General features: G+C 37.2%; 1 protein-coding gene and 1 long non-coding RNA gene across 3 annotated transcripts; one reads left to right on the top strand and one right to left on the bottom strand.

Moving 5' to 3' along the window:
• Positions 1-855: 855 nt before the first annotated feature.
• On the bottom strand, positions 856-20,022 carry LOC126830031 (uncharacterized). 2 transcript variants are annotated; one of them, XM_050560248.1, is made up of 5 exons: positions 19,910-20,022; positions 17,292-17,401; positions 15,432-15,963; positions 2,421-2,591; positions 856-1,584 (listed from the first exon to the last, which is right to left on the bottom strand). In XM_050560248.1, the coding sequence occupies exons 2-5, from the start codon at positions 17,328-17,330 to the stop codon at positions 896-898; spliced, it is 1,431 nt and encodes a 476-aa protein (XP_050416205.1). In that variant the 5' UTR covers positions 17,331-17,401; positions 19,910-20,022; the 3' UTR covers positions 856-895. The 2 variants fall into 2 exon arrangements, with proteins under 2 accessions (XP_050416205.1, XP_050416206.1); XM_050560249.1 differs by having other exon boundaries at positions 19,915-19,933.
• Positions 6,400-14,143, top strand: LOC126830040 (uncharacterized). The gene is made up of 5 exons (XR_007683665.2): positions 6,400-6,528; positions 11,307-11,439; positions 12,374-12,506; positions 13,189-13,277; positions 13,722-14,143. It is a non-coding gene; the product is annotated as an uncharacterized LOC126830040 (long non-coding RNA).
• Positions 20,023-20,389: the final 367 nt, after the last annotated feature.

The raw sequence follows: 20,389 nt of genomic DNA, 5'->3' as shown, positions 1-20,389 counted from the left end.
TAATTTTGAGATATCTTTAAATCGGTTCATCTGGGTTGTTCAGCGTGGTTCCCCCTTGGCAGTCGTGCAGGACAGAGGAACTGGCAAGGGACACTGCATAGTCATTCGTTTGGGACGAAAAACCATGATGTCGTGTACACATTGGTGTGCATGTAAAAAAAAAAACCTTGGCAGCTGGAATTCGAGACAAGATTAGACCATATTGCCGTTGTCCTGGCACAATTTCGCCCTTAGTACCTCTTAGCACACTGTATGGCGTATGTCCGTCTTCATTCGGAGCAGAACAGTAGGACGTTAAACTCCATTTCATTTCCTATAAATCATATCAAATCACTTAATCACGACGAGGGTTTGACCACCTTATGCTGTCATAAATGGCGGGGTCGCGGAGATAATTTGCTGCGAATATTGTAGTAGGTAGTCTGGATAAGAGGAGACGGAGGAGCTTTCGCAGTGTAGCAATCAGATCTTTATCCAATTGTTTCTACATTATCTCTATTGTAACGCCACCCTGTGTATATATAAAACCGCTGATCGTCACTGTAACGCAACATTGTGGCCATGAAGACTACACGGGACGCTACTCCTAAGAAAGAGCATCCTGTCTTTATCTAAAGGAAACGGTATTGATTACGTCTCTTAATCGCTCACCCGTCTCCGACCTATGCGAGACGAGCCTCTTATTTGACTCCTCTTGCAGGTTTTAACACTTGTCTGTAATATCATTCTGCGATAGGTGGAAGCGGGCGTTATGTCTCAAAGAATAAGACACTACAACGTTTTATTATGTCCATTGTAACGCCATCCTGTATATATTGCAAGCCGTTGATAGTTATTGAAAGACTTTAGAGCATCTTATAATTAATATCGTCAAAGTTATTTATTTGATTAAAATTTATATTTGCACCCCCCTCATATACATCGGAACTGTCATTTCGGCAGTTCTATTGACGATTAGCTGATGGTCCACTTTCTGCGCTTTACGGCATGGCTTTTCATTGATACATGGTATACGATCCAATTTATCCACAGATATATTGCTTTCGGCATTTTCTGAATGACTGTTCAACAGCAGCTCATCAACGTTGTATGGATGCGTCTCGGTGACAACATGTTCAGGAAGTTCAAATTTCTCAAAGCCAATGGTTTCATCTGAGTTGTCCCCAAAGGTTTCATCTGAGTTGCCCCCAATGGTTTCATCTGAGTTGTCTCCAGTGATATCATCTGAGTTTACTGTTACACTTTCTACAGCATTAAGGGCTTCATTTGAACTCACATTTTCATTTCCTGCGCTGCCTTCAATTGACCCGAGCCTCCCATTTGCTTCTAACAGCATGTCCCTTGAAATATGTGAGTCCAAATTCCCTCTCAGTTTATCTAGTATCACATTGAGGAGTTTCCAGGTAGTGTGGCCTTTTTTTCGTTTTATTGTACAGTACACAACTACACAAATCACAATAAAGATTGTTATGCTTGTCAAGGCGATAATAACTTTCCATTGTGTTGCAGTAAGTTTCTTACTTTTCGTCTGCGAGCTAGTGTTAACTGTAGAAGAGACTGAAACACTGGATGTTCTTTCTACATCTGGAAAAGAAGCGGGAAAAAAACATTAAATATGATATGAACGATGCGAGCCAATTGCAATTTTACTGACTTTCAATTATAAAGACTAAATGAAATGTCATTGGGTTGATACTAAAGTAGCAACATTGCTATTAATTTAAAAATAAAAACCAACGACTCCCATTCTTCGCATGGTGTTCAAATAGGCATGGTATATAATGAACATGAAATAACATGGGGTTTAATGTCCTACTGTTTTACTCCGACTGGGCCAATGAAGACGAACATACGCCATACAGGGTGCTTTGATGGAAATTTTGCCCGGAAATGATCTTCTCTTCCGATCAAACATAACACTCCAGAAATAGAAACGTTTAACACCATTGGATCTGTCCTAACCTCAACCCTTATTGGCTGTTGTATATTATATGGGTTATTCCAGAGCCGGCCAGCTCAATGGATTCCTTTGAGATGGGCCACTCAATGTATCTTAAGCCAAGGAGCCAGGATGGTTATTTGAGTAAGACCCTGGGTCGGTAGCCTGGCGGTCACGGGTTCCCTCCCTGCGTTGGTCGAGAAAGTTCATCGGGAGGGACAACATACTATTCGTTCGGGTGGAACGAAAACCCGAAGTCCCGTGTACAAATTGGTGTGCACGTAAAATAACCCTTGGTAGTTAAAATTCGATATAATAATAGCCCTAGCGCCGATCTCCGGGCAAACTTTCCCCCATATGACATTGGGTGGTGTAAGCCCATCTTCATTAGCCCAGTCGGAGCAGATCAGTAGGACGTTAAACCCCATTTTATTTCATTTATATCTCTAGCCATGTGTTGTTATTTGAGTATTCTACTCACTTAGTGTACCAACAAATTCAACAGGTGGAGGATGCCTTACAGGCATGCACCTGTAATCCGGGTCATCTGATATATGATCACAAGCAGACACGTAAACCGTGTAACCCGGGTGATCTGGATAACAATACGAACATTTCTCACAATTTCCTGTATTCTCGTTGGCATAGTAACCTGGAAAACAAAACAAAAGGCATGTGAACTGTTCAATAAAAAAAAAGCAGAATAAGGTGTTCTAGAATTGTAAGCAATATCTGTCCAAAGCACGATACCGGTTATAAATAAATCTGGTCATTTGTCCCCTTTTATTATAAGCCATGATAAGTTTCTGATGGTTGGAGCAGACAAGGCTGTTTTGTTTTCAGTTCTCACGGCATTCTTCGAATGGCGACAACCCAATCAATCTTTTATCATTATCGATCTTCTAAATTTATTGGTTAGCACGTGCACGCTGTATCATAAGGCCTGTCATTGAGTCAACTGGCGTGGTTTCGAATCCCCGGTTGCACGTGATAAGGTGTAGGGTCGCGTGTCCAACCTCGTGGGTTTTCTCTGGGTCCTCCGGTTTCCTCCCACTGCTAAAGACCCCTACGCGCAAGCGGATTATTGAAATACAATTTAACCATAGGTTAGTCCCGAAATGACCTAGTTTGTGTCGAGTGGACGTTAAACCCCATTTCTCTCTCTCTCTCTCCTCACGCTCTAAATTTATTAATTCGTAATATATTTTTATACGGAAATGGTTATTAATTTTCATTCATTTTTTATTCTTTAGTTGTTTTCTATTTTCTTCAACATCAAACGTTTCACAACCAAAATCTGTTTTATGCCGTAAAAAAAACAACACATCTATACGCCTTTAATGTTTTGCCATTTCAAATAGTCAATCGTTTAACATATACAATATCTAACATTGTTTTAAACAGTAATTTAATCACCGAAGAGTTGAATATGAGCCTTAGTTGAAAATCGATTCTAAAGAGCTGTATTGCAGTTTTGCTTTCTGAAATATTTCCCTGGTCAGCCCCTTGGCTATCACCCAATCCGACTCCCGTCTCCACATCGGGGGACTAATTAGTTGAGGTACATCCTACACTGTTTGAACTAAAACAGGAAAATAGCTGTGGAAAATTTAATCACGGATTAGCCTTAGTCATATTGCGGGAATATTTTCCTGGTTATTAGAAATATCACACTCTCAGAGATAAAAGGAGATTTGTGTGATCAAAGAATAGACCCAAGAAACGCCGCATCCTATGTGAAACAATTCATAGGCTATTATAGCTTGAATAAGAGGATTATACGGACGTATAAATATATCACGGAAATTAATACAAAACTGATTATTCATCGATATTAATAATCGACATAATCCAAAACTCAAGAACACTCATATATATTATTTCTATGAATAATCCCACTTCAATCCGCTGGGGTGACTTCATTTATGAAGTGTCTAAAAAGGAAATATTTTCTTTTTTAAGAAAGAACTTAGTATATTTGAAAATTCATTAGTGTAATCAGTAGAGCACAAATACCCCCCCCCCACCCATTCTCAAAATGAAAAATAAGAACTGAAAAACTATATACACATTTGATACCATGCAATCCAACCTTTTTATGGACAGAGTGGTTAACGGGATACTGAAAATGTCGTGATGGGGAAAGATTTACCTATCGAGCAGCAGTTTCCTTATACTGAAAGTAAGGCGCATCCAAGGATTTTTGACATGCCCGTAATAAAGGGTGTGTCTGTTTTTGTTTTTTTAGGGGGGGGGGGGGGGTCGGAAATATATGGAATTCGCCAGAATGGTCACTTTGATTTTATTTGGACTGTAATGACCACAGAGTACACTTCGATTTTAGTTTTGGAATACAATCGTTGTGTTTGAGGATGCCAGAAACTGAAAACGTTTAACGCCAAAGGTCGGCTTTGAAAAGATAGGATCTCACACCTACACGGTGTAGTGGATGTCGAGGACGATGCTGGGTATACCGTGGGGCTAGTTAACGTCTGCTTTCTCTACCCGCCAAATTTTTAGAGAGTGAGAGAGAGAGAAATGGGGTTTAACGTCCACTCGACACAAACTAGGTCATTTCGGGACTAACATATGGTTCAATTTTATTTCAATAATTTGCTTGCGCGTAGGGGTCTTTACCAGTCTGGGGAAATCGGAGGACCCGGAGAAAACCCACGAGGTTGGACAGGCGACCCTACTCCTTGTCATGACGTACAACCGCGGATTCGAAACCACGCCAGTTGACTCAATGACAGACCTTATGATACAGCGCGCACGTGCTAACCATTCGGATGGAACGAAAAACCGAGGTCCCGTGTACACATTGGCGTGCATGTCAAAGATCCCTTGGCAGTTGGAAATCGATATAAGAGTAGGCCTTAGCACCGCTGCCCGGGCAAAATTTCCATCATAACACACTGTATGCCCGTCTACATTAGCCCAGGTTAGGAGCAGAACAGTAGGACGTTAAACCCCATTTCATTTCATTTCTAAATGCCAAGGGCTTCACTTTACTGAAAAAACACTTGTGTTGGATCTCAACACAAGTACTTGTGTTAAAACTAATCTACACAAGTTATGTGTTGTTTTGCATTGCATTAACACAAACTTGTGTCGATTTAGAAAATCTTGTGTGTTTTTTCATATCATTAACACAAGTAATGTGTACCTTCCACGATTTGTTTTCTTTTTAAAAAAAAACTCCATACAAAGTCTGAATTCGGGAGTCGTCAAGTTTTAAGAAAAGTAATAAAGGGCTTAATTCACATCTCGAAAATCACATGCTGTTCTTCACTGGAAGGGAGTGAGTACCAATTAATCAGACAATTGCCAGACAGACTTGAATGTTAATTGGTGTTTAGTTGTCTGTATAGTTAAAATGTCTGTCTTTTTTTATTGACCCAATAAACTGATAGATCAAATGAATATATAGTGTACATGTGATTTTCAGCACCCTGGTGTTTTCGAAAATTGATTCAATGTGCAATGAACAAAAAAATGAGTAAAACTCTTAATAATGTAATTGGTTGATGTAGGCCTAATCGAAATTGGACAGTATTGGTTAACTGAAAAGTAACCAATCAAATTTAATTGATCATCCACGTGTATCTCATAATCGACTTATTGATATAATGGTTCTCCAAGTTATCTATACTTTTTGTCTGCGATATCTCTTCGGTGGAAGCGGACCTAAAATACAACTAACTAAGAAGAAGTATCTATACTTTAGTCATTGCGACAAATTCTTTCTTTGATATTATATCAGCGACATTCAGTTAGAATGTTAGATGTAGTGAAGTTAGCATCAACAGAGTGCTTTAGCCGTGATATTTTTAAAAAAATTATAATGGTCACATAGAATACCAGACCGCAGGTTTGTAAATTTTTACAAAAAATAAAACCGTGTGTTTAATTTAGCATGTATATATTGCTTCTATGTATATAATAATTCGTTGCGTTTAAAACAGTCAGATTTAGAACCACTGCCACTGACTGCACCGGAAGTCTATTTATATAATGGCGCCACAATGAAAATTTTTTTGATGTGTTCTAAAAGTGTTCCGCTAATTCAGCAATCTAATGAATCTGTCTTAATTTTTCTGAAATCGTGCTTAATTATTACTAGCTAATCGGCGCTACACCGTTGTTCAAATACTTATAATTGCAAGAAACCCCCGACTAGGACCAGCAGGTAATGATGATGGGTTAGTTGTATTTTACGTCCGCTTCCACCGAGGTGATATCGCAGACAAACCAGCAGGTAAGAATCTGTTTTGATTTTATAGTAATACCCGGTTGCAATTATTGGCCGCCATCTTTGATTTTTATAGACGTTCGGGCAAAAGGAGAAATGTATATCCAGACATGGACTATAGCTAGATACTAACTTTTGTGTTAGTTGTTTAGTTGAAATGTAATCTTATTTCTGCAAAAGAAAAAAAACAACAACAAACAAATCAGCCTTTTTTTATATCAATGTCATCAATGTGTAGGCCTAATATTAGACTTTCAATGATTCAGAAGTTTTTCTACAGTTTCGTTATTTTTTTTCCAGTCATTGATGTTAGCATGTACTACACAAAGAAAAACAGGTAACAGAATTTCATTTCCTTTTAATATATTTTTTTAATAATGGCCAATAATTGTTATTGGATGTAACATGAAAAGTATTTATCTCTGTAGAGAGAGGGCGAGTAAATGGGGTTTAAAGTTCACTAAATTCATTTGACACAAACTATGCCATTCATTTCCTTGTATTAAATTGGTCGAATCAAGTAGGTCCATGCCATATATATGTCCTAGAATCAAGTAGGACAGGTAGTCTTCTCCGTTTCCGCCCTTTTCCTGAACACTGTCTCATTCTATTGCCATCTGTGTATGTTGTGTTATATTAATACTGCATAAACCTAGAGTTGTTGTTAGTGTTTGTCGGATAGATCCTTTATACTTACTGGCGCTAGGTAATTTCGAGGCTAATATTGTTCAATTTTATTTGAATGATTTGCTTGCGCGTACCGTTAGAAACAGTGTTCGCGCAGGTTCGAGAACGGCTGAAGAACATGAAAACACTTTCATGAGTCTCGAACATGAGAGAACGGTATCCATAGTAACAAGATGAATTAAATTTATACAATCTGTTACGATAACTTGTTTGGTATTGACTTCGCTATTACTGTGTGAACCATCGTAAATTTTAAACGGATTTCTTCGATTATGAACAAACTACTTAACTTTGGTTATTATAAACTTACCTGTGTGTTTGTAATGAACCCCCGTTCGATAAAATCCATTGCACAACTAATTATCACAATGAGGAGAACAAGTTCTCTCTTGAAAAATTTGAAAATTTACTTGTAATTTCGACAGAGTCGATGTCAACAATGTCTTCGTGACGTATTGGTCGAAATACCTGTTGCGGGGGTTGGTTAACATTGAAAGATAGTTTGACAGCGCGATCATTTTGATCGTATATGGGTTTGGGCGACGAAAAATATCAATTGAAGGCAATTACATAGGAGATTTATATGGAAACCATTGATCGCCAGTCTATCAAATTTTCTTTACAATTAAAATATCACTGATTGCACGGATACTCGTAAAAATAAAGTCATGTATAAACTATAAATATCCTATCTTCTTTATGTTATAAATAATTTAACAAGGATCATGAAGCTTACCTCCGAATTCTCTGAGTGTATTTTTAATTTTATACGCATTCTTTCGATCGAATAATAACCGCTTCAGTAACATATATAATGGTATATAATGCTACTAAGCCCGCATGACCCCGTAAGAAGCAGAACATTAATTCTCGATTCAACAGTTTGGACCGAAGTGTGATAAAGCCCGTAAAACGAATGTATAGTTGTGTTTGTGCGACATGCGTGTTCAAAAGTAAATAATCCCATCCGAGTCGCTAATCAAATAATTAGAACAAAATATTTCAAAAAGTAAAGCTATAAAATTTGCAGAGATTTTACTAGAATGTAAAAGACGGTAACTAAATACAGGAATGCGGGTAGTTATGTGTGCGAACGCTCAAACTCAATGCCAATTGTCATAGGTATCCAGACCACTCGGACCAAAGACTACTCGGACTAAGACCAGTCGGACCAAAACAAGACCAGTCGAACCAATTAAATTATATTATAAGGCTAGACAATATGCTATTTATTTATTAGTAAATCACAATACAAAGAAGCAAATAATTCTTATACGGAATTCTTATATTTAGAGTTGTTTAGTTCAATTTTGTGTACGGAAAATAAATCAACGATTAGTTTTAAAATTAATTAATAATGGTGCCAAAAAAAATATCAATCTAATTTTTCTTATTTACTCTTGCAATGAGACTCGGTATGTCCAGACTTTTGACAGTTTCTACATATACATGTATACTGTTCTTGTCTGATAGCCTAATTTTACTTTTTAAACATTCGCGGTATCCCCAGTGGTTTCATTCCGTTCTACCCCACTAACCCCTGGGTTACTATATACATGTATGTGGGTGGGGGGGGGGGAGACACGTTTTCAAGTTATCCGCCTTTGATGCGTTAATATAAACAGCACATAATAATACGAAGACCGGACGTTTATATGCCCCTTTTTAAACGTGACTACAAGTGTGGTTCTCGATATTTTGCGATTTGGAATACAATTATCAATTTATTCAAACAACACGTTATTATTAGTTCGAGTAGTCATATTAAAACACACACAATTAGCTATTTATTCAAATAACACTTTATTATTGGTTCGAGTAGTCATATTTAAATAAACACAATTATCAATTTTTTAAAATAACACTTTATTATTGGTTCGAGTAATCATATTAAAACAAATGCAATTATCAATTTATTAAAACAACACTTTATTATTGGTCCGAGTCGTCTTTCTGTTGGGTTCGAATAGTCTTTTTGTATGGTCCGAGTAGTCTATTTGTTTGGGCTGAGTGGTCTATCAGTTGGTCCGACTGGTCTTGAACCGAGTGGTCTTTGGTCCGAGTGGTCATGGATTCTTGTCGTAATTGTACTTGAATTTCCTATGCTGTCACCCCTAATACGAAATGATATCTTCCGCAGAGTGACGTAACCATCTTCCATATTGGTATTTTCTCTGGGAAAAGTTTGTGATATTTCAATTTTTCAAGAGAGAACTTGTTTCCATCGTTGTGATAATTAGTTGTGCAATGGATTTTATCGAACGGGAGTTCATTACAAACACACAGGTAAGTTTATAATAACCAAAGTTAAGTAGTTTGTTCATAATCGAAGAAATCCGTTTAAAATTTACCAAGACTGAGACAGTAAGCATAATTTTGATAAATTATGACTCCATTTTACTCCTTTTCAATTCTTTGGATGACGATTACATCACCTTTTGATACGCCCACATGGAAATGTGGTCGCATATTGTCATCGCCCTCGTCCGTAGGTTTGTCCGTCGTCTACAGACCTGATTATTTTGAAATTGATATGTTGTTTATTTTAATGAGATGAATCCTATTTAATTTCAATAATTTCCGTTTCTTCTGGAGTTATGGCCCTTGTTTCACTTTGTGAAATTCATTTGCATCTTTTAAATTAGTGAAACGAAGACGTCTATTAAATTTCTGCGATTTTCGTGAATTATGTCTAGAGTTGTGGTCCTTGTTTCACTTTTTCGAAACTTGTGAACGCGCGAACAACAAAATTATCATCAGATTTGTATGAAATTTGTATGCATTATTTAAATTAGTAAAACACAAAACAAAAAAATCTGTCAAATTTCAAAAATTAAGGCCCTTGTTTCAGTTTGTAGAACTTTTGTAAACCCACAAACGACGAAAATTATAATCTTGTATGAAATGTTCTTGTAAATGCCCACATTACCTACTAAAGAATGAATACGCGACAATCCCTGTTGACTGCGCAAACGATTAAACTGCTATGGACATATGTTTCGTTGCCTGGCAACCTAACTTACTTGATGTTATACTGGCCACATACTACATCCAATTTTCGAATGGTATTAAACTTTTAAATTAATAAATGCACCCATGATGCTGTTTTCTCTCCCTCACACCAGCTATGAGGTAGTGTGGGATTTGAGAACGGGAACGTGTTCGTGAACGCATTCCAGACTGCTCAAGTCCGACAAGAACCCATTCTCCGTCCGTTCTCTGCACCGGAACACTGTTTCGAATACACCCTAGGGGTATATAGCAAAGGGAGGAAACCGGAGGACCCGGAGAAAACCCACAAGGCTGGACAGGCGACCCTATTCCTAGTCACATTCAAGTGGGGAATCACATAATAATGGCCTATTTCAAATAAGATATTTACATATAAAGAAAGTAGGCCTACAGCCTCTTTTCAAATGTGATATTTGCATATAAAGAAAGTACAAACTTAAATCGTCAGTGCTGGATAAACTAGCCAAAGGATTCGGCTGAATCAATTGGCGCTAAACTTCACCTAGTTTATCCACTGACATACACCTGAATCAAACATGTTTGATATATTTGGCCGAATTGTATTTGAGTGGTGTGTCCCCTTCGCCGAAGCATTCATCTGATTTTAGAATTCATTAGCCAATCACCACTCATTCATATCGAGTGGGTATCACAAACTTGCAGTCAAACTGTGACACGGGTGCTACAGCCAACAAATTCCAACTACCATACTATCGGCTTAAATGCACGCCAATGGGACCTCAGGTTTTGTGTTCCATTGAAACGACTAGAAATGAAATGAAATGGGGTTTAACGTTCTACTGTTTTGCTCCGAACTGGGCTAATGAAGACAGGCATACACCACACAGTGTGCTATGAGGGAAATTTTACCCGGACAGCGACACTGCGGTGTATCGAATTCCAACTGTCAAGGGATCTTTTACGTGCACGCCAACGTGTACACGGGATCTCGCTTTTTCGTATCATCCGAATGACTAGACAGCTGTCCTTGTCAGGCCCTCCATCCTGCATCACTGACAAGGGGGAACCACGCCGGAAAATCTGGGTGAACTTTCTCGGCCAATGCAGGGATCGAACACCTGACCTCCAGGCTAGCGAGTCAGCGTCTTAGCCACCATGACGACTAGGCAGGGAATCCATGCTGAAAAATCCAAATGAGCTTTCTCGGTCAACACTGGGAGCAAACCCGCAACCTCCCGGGTACCAAGCCAGTGCCTTACACACTAAGCCACATGGCTCTCTTCTAATTACTGTGACAGTCCAGTCACATGACAAACAAGGGTAATTAAAACAGATTTTCACGGCTTGGGTAAGATCTTCGGGATTCAAATGGTTTTAGATATCACACAGTTTGTATATGGTAAGGTACATGTATCTTAAACAGTTTATTACATGTCACATATTCATATTTTTCAGTTTCAATATTAGATGCCATAGCAAATCAAAGATCATATAATAGAATAAGTCAAAAAACCCAAATATGGAAAAAGAAAGAGCTGAAGAAATGGTGATTTGAGCACCTATGCTTTCTCATAGGTGTTTTTGGAGGGTAAGTGTTCAATTCTAATAGAAAAGATTGTTGTTATGGTATTTTAGAATCTCACCATAATGTGTTTGGCACAATATAGCCCGGTTGGAGCTGATGTGACATAAACCTCCATTTCATTTTATTGTTTTGAAATTTAAAATTCAGTTTAGTATAGTAAATTTGTACACGTACATGTATGTGCACAAACAGAATCTTACTTATGTCCAGATACATGTAGATATGACTGTCTCATCTGTGGTGGACCACGGTGGCCAAGTGGGTTAGACACTGGCTCGCATATTTTAAGGTCGCGGGTTTTCAGTAAGACAATGCAGTACAGAGGACTGGGCTAATGAAGTTGGGCATATGCCATACAGTGTGCTACGAGAGAAATTTTGCCTGGTACCGTGACCTTAAGGCCTTCTCTTGTATCAAATTCTAACTGCCAGGGGATCTTTTACATGCACGCCAATGTGTACACGGGACCAAGCTTTTTTGTTCAATCTGAATGACTAGACAGCTGTCCCTGTCAGGCCCTCCGTCCTGCATCACTAACAAGAGGAAACCATGCCGGAAAATCTGGGTGAACTTTCTCGGCCAATGCAGGGATCGAACAACCCACCTCCAGGCTAGCGAGCCAGCGTCTTACCCACTTAGCCACCATGACGACTAGACAGAGAATCCATGCTGAAAAATCCAAATGAGCTTTCTCGGTCAACACTGGGAGCGAACCCGCAACCTCCCGGGTAGCAAGCCAGTTCCTTACACACTAAGCCACATGGCTCTCTTCTAATTACTGTGACAGTCCAGTCACATGACAAACAAGGGTTATTAAAACAGATTTTCACGGCTTGGGTAAGATATTCGGGATTCAAATGGTTTTAGATATCACACAGTTTGTATATGGTAAGGTATCTTAAACGTTAATTACATGTCACATATTCCAATTTTTCAGTTTCCATATTAGATGCCATAGCAAATCAAAGATCATATAATAAAATAAGTCAAAAAACCCAAATATGGGAAAAGAAAGAGCTGAAGAAATGGTGATTTGAGCACCTATGATTTCTCATAGGTGTTTTTTGAGGGTGAGTGTTCAATTCTAATAGAAAAGATTGTTGTTGTGGTATTTTGGAATCTCACCATAATGTGTTTGGCACAATATAGCCCGGTTGGAGCTGATGTGACATAAACCTTGATTTCATTTTAATATTTTGAAAATTAAAATTCAGTTTAGTATAGTAAAACTGTGAACGTACATGTATGTGCACAGACAGAATCTTACTTATGTCCAGATAAATGTAGATATGACTATCTCATCTGTGGGGACCCACGGTGACCAAGTGGGTTAGACACTGGTTCGCATATTTTAAGGTCGCGGGTTTGCAGTAAGACAATGCAGAACGGAGGGCCTTACAAGGACAGCTGTCTAGTCGTTCAGATTGAACAAAAAAACGTGGTCCCGTGTACACATTGGCGTGCATGTAAAAGATCCCCTGGCAGTTAGAATTTGATACAAGAGTAGGCCTTAGGGTCACGGTACCCGGCAAAATTTCTCTCATAGCACACTGTATGGCATATGCCCAACCTCATTAGCCCAGTCGGAGCTGAACAGTAGGATGCCGAACCCCATTTCCTTTTTTTCATTTTGTCTCATCTGTGACAAAGCAAACCAACACATTACCATACAATGTAATTAAATTAAAACTTTCATCTTTTAACTGTCGAGTCGATTTAAGTCAACTAATACATAGTATTTTTTTTTCTCAGTTAACTACATCAGAAAGATCAAGACAGTTGGAAATGGCTATTCATATTATGGAAACTTTTTCTCACAGAGCTTGATAATCAGGTAAAATGTAAGTACCATACATATTTGTATTTTTTATCATCAACTAGTTCTATACACTTGCTTGGTAATCTAGTTATTCTTCTTGGGGCAATGCCTAGGACTCTCCTATTCAAGTCGTTGCATTCTTGATTTTTGACAATCACATCCATTGATTTTCTTCAAGTTGTGATAGACCCTATGTGTATTTTTACAGTAAATAGCAGTATAAAAATGATGGACAATATTTTACTTTTCAAATAGATTTTAATAGGTAATATCCAATTTGTTGTCGATGGAAATAAAATATAATAATCTGCCTGGGTCTGTTACTGGACAAGACACAATAAGTGTTACCCAAAGATGAAACAAAATAGAGACTCAGTCTTGATGTGGCAAAATAAATTGTTTATTTAAACATTGTGAACCATAAATAGTAAGAAAGTATTCTTATTGCCTACTTTTTATTTTTTAGGCTGGAAGATTATTTGATGTATGATAACAACAAGAGATCCCAAGCACCAATATATTTTATAATTCTGGAAAAGAATGCATTTGACCCAATTTTTGAATATTTATTTTTTGTTTTTACTGTTAAATATTCTTCCCAAACACAATTAGATTTTAATTCTCTACAGAAATTTATGTATAATATAGAATGTAAAGTGACATATTAATCACTTAGAATTTGGTCGGAAATTATAAAGTATTTAATAGGCATAATCTAGAAACCAAATGTAGATCAAATATACCCAGAATTACAAAAAACCTTGACCTACATTAAGGTGACTTTCCCTTGCTTATGAAATGAAATAGGGTTTAAGATCCTACTTTTCTGTGTTATTATGGTGATTCTGCCCTACAACCTACTCTTATATCAAATATTTCAACTGTCAAGGGTTGTTTAAAGGGAACCCAGGAGGGCCGAATGGTTAACACACGCACATTGGATCAGAAGGTCTGTCATTGAGTCAGATAATTCAATTGTCAAGGGTTCTTTAAAGTAAACGCACTGGGGGTAGTTTCAATTTCGGGCTTATACCCAATTATCCCTTGCCATGTCCTACACTACTAACGTGTGGGAACTATGTCGGAAAATCCAGTTGAAATTTCTTGGCCAATGCCTTATACTCACTGAACCACAGTGACTCCTCCTTGCTTTTGACTTGTGATTATTTATATATATTTTGTACATATTATTTAATGTTTGCGATTTTCTCTGATATTTTTTTATTTTTCAATCCTGTAATCTTGATGCTTTGCTCCTTTTATGTACAAAATATTCATTTTGTTTGTTGTTTTTTTTAATGAGGAAAAGGTTCTACATCATTTTATTACTCCTGCAAAATAGTGCATTTTTCTTTTGTTAGTTTTCTGTGTATGCTAGTTATTTCCAGATGCCTCACAAATCACTTGTAATATGACTTTGTAGCACTTTTCAGTTTCTGAAAGTATTTCAATTTAGTGCATAATTAATCTAATTAGGTCTTGGTTTGGATGTTATTAAATTTAGATATATTTGAATTATATATTTTTGGGGTATGGGGTAGGGATCTTTCTTTTCTCAGTTCTTGTTTTCGGGTAAAGAAAAAATTAAATAGCTATTTTGTGATGTGGTGTGTGTGGGGGGGGGGGGGGCAAAGTATAACAAAAACTTTATTAGTATTAGAATTATATCTCTGTTTTTTCTGTTAACATTTCAAATGATGTCTATTTAGTTTTGATTTGGTGGTGTTAATTTACTTTTTCCTATCATTTTATGAATAAATGATAATTTAACAAATGAAATTGTTACCTCATTTATCAAACTTTACAGGTTAAACAGAGCAAAAGGGGTGGGGGCTGCATGGGAAAGATTGCTAAATTGAGGGAAAATAAAACACAAGTTTTTGTTGGTGGTTATACACAAGTTTTTATGAAACCACACAAGTTTCAGAAATTTCAACACAAGTTTCAGAAATTTCAACACAAGTTTCAACACAAGTATTGTGTAGAATTTCACACAAGTTTGTGTTGTTTGGTAAATTTTAACACAAGTCTTGTGTTGTTTCAACATTTAACACAAGTCTTGTGTTGTTTCAACACAAGTTTGTGTTGTTAAATAGAGACACCTAACTTGTGTTGAAAACAACACAATTTTGTGTTGTTTCAACACAAGTTTTTTTTCAGTGACGTTAGTATTTACCTGGTTTGCAGTCACCACAGATGTTATCCGTTGTACTTGTACATGATCTGTTATATATTCGATTCTTCAGACAAATCGCACACGCTTTACAATATCTGTCCAGGTTCTGTGTTGCAGTAAACGAACCTGGTCTGCATTCATTGCACACTGTATCGCTCTCCCCGGAACACGTTCTTAACGCATACGTACCCGGAGGACACGTTGAACAGTTCTTACAAACTCCATCTCTTAAGAACATGTTCTCCGGGCACGGGGAGCAGGTCGTGTTGCTCACAGCTGTGCAAGTTTGAATCGTAAATTGAAGAATGTCATCACATGATGTGCATTCTGTACACATGACTGAATTCTTCTCCAAAGAAAACGTTCCTGGCGGACACTGTTCACACACTGTATCGTTTGAAATAGCACATTTTGTTTTTATAAACTCTCCTGGGGAGCAGCTCGAGCACCGCGCACAGTTATGGGTCGTTCCTGGTTCTTCGTTATGTTCATTTTGTAATCCACAAAATATCACCGATTTAACAACACATACCTGTAATGGAAAGGTAACAATATAATCTTAAAAATTGTCAATTTACGCGATTTCGGTATTTCAAAATTCATATTTTAAGCGATGCATCGTCGAGAGTAAAGAAAGCACAAATTAACCAAATCTAAGAGACCGAACCCAGCCTGTTGCTCCACAGCAACGACAGTGTGCAGTTAAATTCTTGTCTTGGATTCATACAAATACGTTTGTCTTTTTAATGTCTGTTTCGACAACAAACGTTTTAAGTTTTTGCCACGCATAAATGTAGTGATTATATCCCACAACTGTGGATATTACCCGCAAAATATATCGTGTGGCATAGAAAAAGTGTAATAATTGAAAAACGTATCGTACCTATATTCGTACCTATATCATTAACATTGCACATGTCGTACCGTATGGATGTTTGATAACTTCAATAGTATTAACAATGTGAAATGTTAAATATAATCAGGGGTGGATCCAGGAATTTTTGCAGGAGGAGGTTTGCCAGGTTCCTGAGAAAATGTATCCCCCCCCCCCCTCGGCTTGAAATGTTTTGAGAAATACATGGTCTCTATCGTCATTTTGGCGTATATACATACACATTGATCTTTTTAAACAGAGAAATCCAACATCCTGTTTGACGTCAATTTTTATTATGAATTAATACGATGACATTGTGATTCAATTTTATTGATGCAAAGCATTAATTGTGATATCACATAATGTCTATCTCGCGCTTTGAGTGCCCATTCTGTCGCACCATCTAACGCTAAAGGATAAAGCACAATTATGACACTTTTCTCATAAAAAAGATTGTTTTACAAAAAAATTTATGTAGCTGAGCAGGTTGGGGGGGGGGGAATCCAAGCCTGGTAATATATGTATAGTGCTTTTTGAATAACCCCGCTTTAAATTGTGTACTCCTTTTTTTCTGGGCCACCCGATATAATATCTTTCAATGGAAATTGTGCAAACTTTTCGATCAGCAAGCCATTCCAGCTTTTCCCAGTTTATCCCACCAATAGGCTTTGAACCCGTAAGTAATTTTTAATGTACTAGAATATGAGAAATTGGTCATATTCTTTGCACAGCACTCTATAGCCCCCCTTCTCAGTGGTGCAGGATGGAGGGCCTGGCAGCTCTCTGGACGCTCGGAAGGGACGAAAACCCGGGCGACCTTGTAGGCAATGGCGTGCACGTAAAAGAAACCATTAGAAGGCCGTAGCGGCGCTGTCGGAGCAAAATTTCCCTCGCCATAGCACACTGTATGGCGTATGCCCGTCTTTATTATCCCAGTTTGTGCATAAGAGTAGGCCGCAAAATCCCATTTAATTTCATTTACTCACCAATTGTATTGTGATGATTAACTGTTTGCAGCTATACATTTTCCTGCAGACATATATAGCTCATTCACTAGAACAGGAAGTTACGACGACGCTATTACTATTCTTGTGTGCTAAAGGAAAAAAAACACTTGAATAAATATACGGTTACTACTTAAAATAGACCGGGCCCTCGCAATATACTTCCCGTTATTCAAACCAATATACATGTACTATATTTCAATGACATCCACCACTTAGCATAGCCCAATTAACGAACAAAAATAACAGTTTGTTAGTCTCAACATGACCAAAGTGCTTTCTTTGTCACTCCATAATGAACGGAGACTAGTTAGTAATCATGATCGACCCTATACTTCTTCTGTATTCAATGTTAACGGTAGATGGAAATATATACCAAAAGCGTTCAATTTTATAGATGAATACATATAAATATACGCCTAGTTACCCACCCACCACCCAAATAAACAATTTTATTTCATCATTTTAATATACATCAAACCATAAGCTGAGTATTTCTGGTCTGCCCTTTATAGACATTATAATACATATAAATAATTATAAATAAGTCATATAAATAAAATATATTTTATGTTAGTCAATATCGATGTCAGCCACTCTAACTTCCTCTTCCGTGTATTATATACATTAAAAACCTTTGTAATATTGTTCTTCGATTCCTTTGTCATGTTACTCTATTATTATTCTATACAGATATAGCTATGGTGGCTGACTGATATCATGTCGTGATGCCCTTCATAAGGCGACAACCCGACAAGAAAGTTCATAGGAATTTGGCTATGTGGTTTTTCCCTGTCGGTAGTGCAGGACGAAGGGCCTGGCAAAGAACAAGTGTCTAGATGTGTAGATGGGACAAAAACACAAGCTCCTGTGTATAATTGGCGTGCACACAAAAGAACCCTTCACTGTTGGAATTCGATGAAGAAATGCCACTGTCCACAGAAAATTACGTGGTGTCGGGTGAAAATGTCGTAATGTCGGGTTAAAATATCGTGTTTTCGGGTTGTCGTGATGTCGGGTTAAAATGTCGTCATGTCGGGTTGTCGCCTTACGACATCACGACATGATACTAATCTGCAGCCACCGTACAGAACTGTACGTATAACAATTTATATAATGTATATATACTCTTCAAAAAAAGTAGGGTATATTTAGAAACAATACAAAACTGCGGAAATGCACTGCTGTTTTTATTAGAGGTAACCAGTGTTTGTTAAAGGGACAATAACACTCTTGCTGGCTTGAAAGCTCCAGAAAATAAATAATATCTCTATCTAAGTACTTGATGTTTAAGTGTCCTACCTGTTGTGTAAATTATCCATTACATCCTATTTTACTTGTCCAGGGGTTAGAAAATATTTTTAAATCGAAGTTTCATTTGAAAAGGTTTACGTTAGACGTTTCAAACCATTATGTTGAATTTTTCAAAATTTTTAATAAGGTGTGTTAAGATGAAATTTGTATCATCAATTAATTGAAATATTCTAAAATAGTACAATTTGTTGACCAGAATAAAGATTGGGACATATTATTCAGTTACAACAAGAGTGGTATTGAGCCTTTAATAACAGGCCAATTGCCTACACATGAACATAAACAGTTCATATGGGCGGCTTATCTGACGGCCCCATTTCACTCGCAGAGAGATACATTGTCAAAAGTGAAAATGGACGTTTTAGATTTTTGTCTTAATAATGAGCAATTGCTCCACCAATCCTCAGACATTCAGCAATTCGTCGTGTCATAGTCCTAATCAACCATCCAATCACGATTTGGGGCAATCTGACCTACTCCCCTTGTAGTGCCACGGTCAATTTTTACAGTGTTGTCGGTTGACCGAACACGTCTCCTGATCAAATTAAACGTAACACACTAAAGCAAAGATTCGGTAAACAGTAAATCGTATGCAAGAACCGATAAGAAAGCAAACATGGATAGGATAAACCAGCACGCGGCAGTTTTCATCAACCCTTCCTTGAAGTGTCAAATTTGACAATGAACCCCTCCCACGTGTATGGCGCTATTGCGTGTCGCATGTGCAGCTCAGTGGTTCTGTTGGGGCGATAAATTCTTCATCTGTGAACAAACTCTCAAAGCATGTCAAGTGTCCATGACTATTTATCATACGCAACCAGCATAGGTATTTGTATTTCAATATCCCCTACTTATTTTTTGAAGAGTATATATGCACTAGATTATCTGAATGGCAGTCTGCTAGCGTAATATGATTCGATGTACACCAGGTGTGAAATAAGTAAACGTGGTTATTGTTTGCTTATAAACTGTATCTATTTATATTATTTCTACGTTAACTATATTTAAATATATATAACCATTACGATCTTAAACTTACTTCTATAATTAAAGTTGATGGTCTTCTTTAAATATAGGTAGTAGTATATATGCTCTATTTTTGCTTCATTTTCTAAATAGTTTCGTGGCAAATGCCTTATGCTAGTTGTGTTTAAATTATAGGCATACTATGCTAATTAGGTCCCATTTTGCAATATTTATTATGACTTACATATTATGCAATTGATATCGCCTCTTACTAAATTTAATTATGGTGCAATAATGTGATAAAGAAGCTTCTTACTAACCTTACTTTAAATGAGAATTTGTAATCCAACAGTACGCGGTGTCCGACTGCAAGCATATCCAGGTCACGATGTCATCTTTATGTATTTAGTTATGGAAAATCCAGAGTATGGAACACCGACCACATCATAATGTTATGTGATACTTAGATATATTATGGCTATTTGCACAGTAATGGGTTATATTATTCCCAACAGGAAGATTAAAAGAAATGTAATAATAGGCCATTTATCTATTTTGATTCATACCAAGGGACCATTTTAAAAATTAAAAATTCATTTATTGGGATAGCTTAGCGGGGTTGCTCCATCATATGAGTGTTTACATAACAGTACCCAGAGATAGCAAAAAAAGAACCACGGATATTGCATGATAAATACTGACCATTTGAGGTTTAGAAATGACTGTTCGACCTTTTTAAGTTAATAGTATGTTATTTCCACCTTATAATAATTTTGAATGGAGTGTTTATTCCCATTACT

The sequence above is a fragment of the Patella vulgata genome, chromosome 8 (assembly GCF_932274485.2).
Source record: "Patella vulgata chromosome 8, xgPatVulg1.2, whole genome shotgun sequence".
NCBI lineage: Eukaryota > Metazoa > Mollusca > Gastropoda > Patellidae > Patella > Patella vulgata.
This window is presented reverse-complemented; position numbering and strand designations above follow the sequence as displayed.

What these genes read in the sequence shown, in the direction of transcription:
- LOC126830031 (XM_050560248.1), bottom strand. Translation starts at nt 17,330, where the DNA reads ATGTATAGCTGCAAACAGTTAATCATCACAATACAATTG. An exon ending in CTGTGGTGACTGCAAACCAG is followed by an intron (nt 2,592 to 15,431) that starts GTAAATACTAAC and finishes TTTGTTTTCCAG; the next exon opens with GTTACTATGCCAACGAGAAT. An exon ending in TGAATTTGTTGGTACACTAA is followed by an intron (nt 1,585 to 2,420) that starts GTGAGTAGAATA and finishes CTTCTTTTCCAG; the next exon opens with ATGTAGAAAGAACATCCAGT.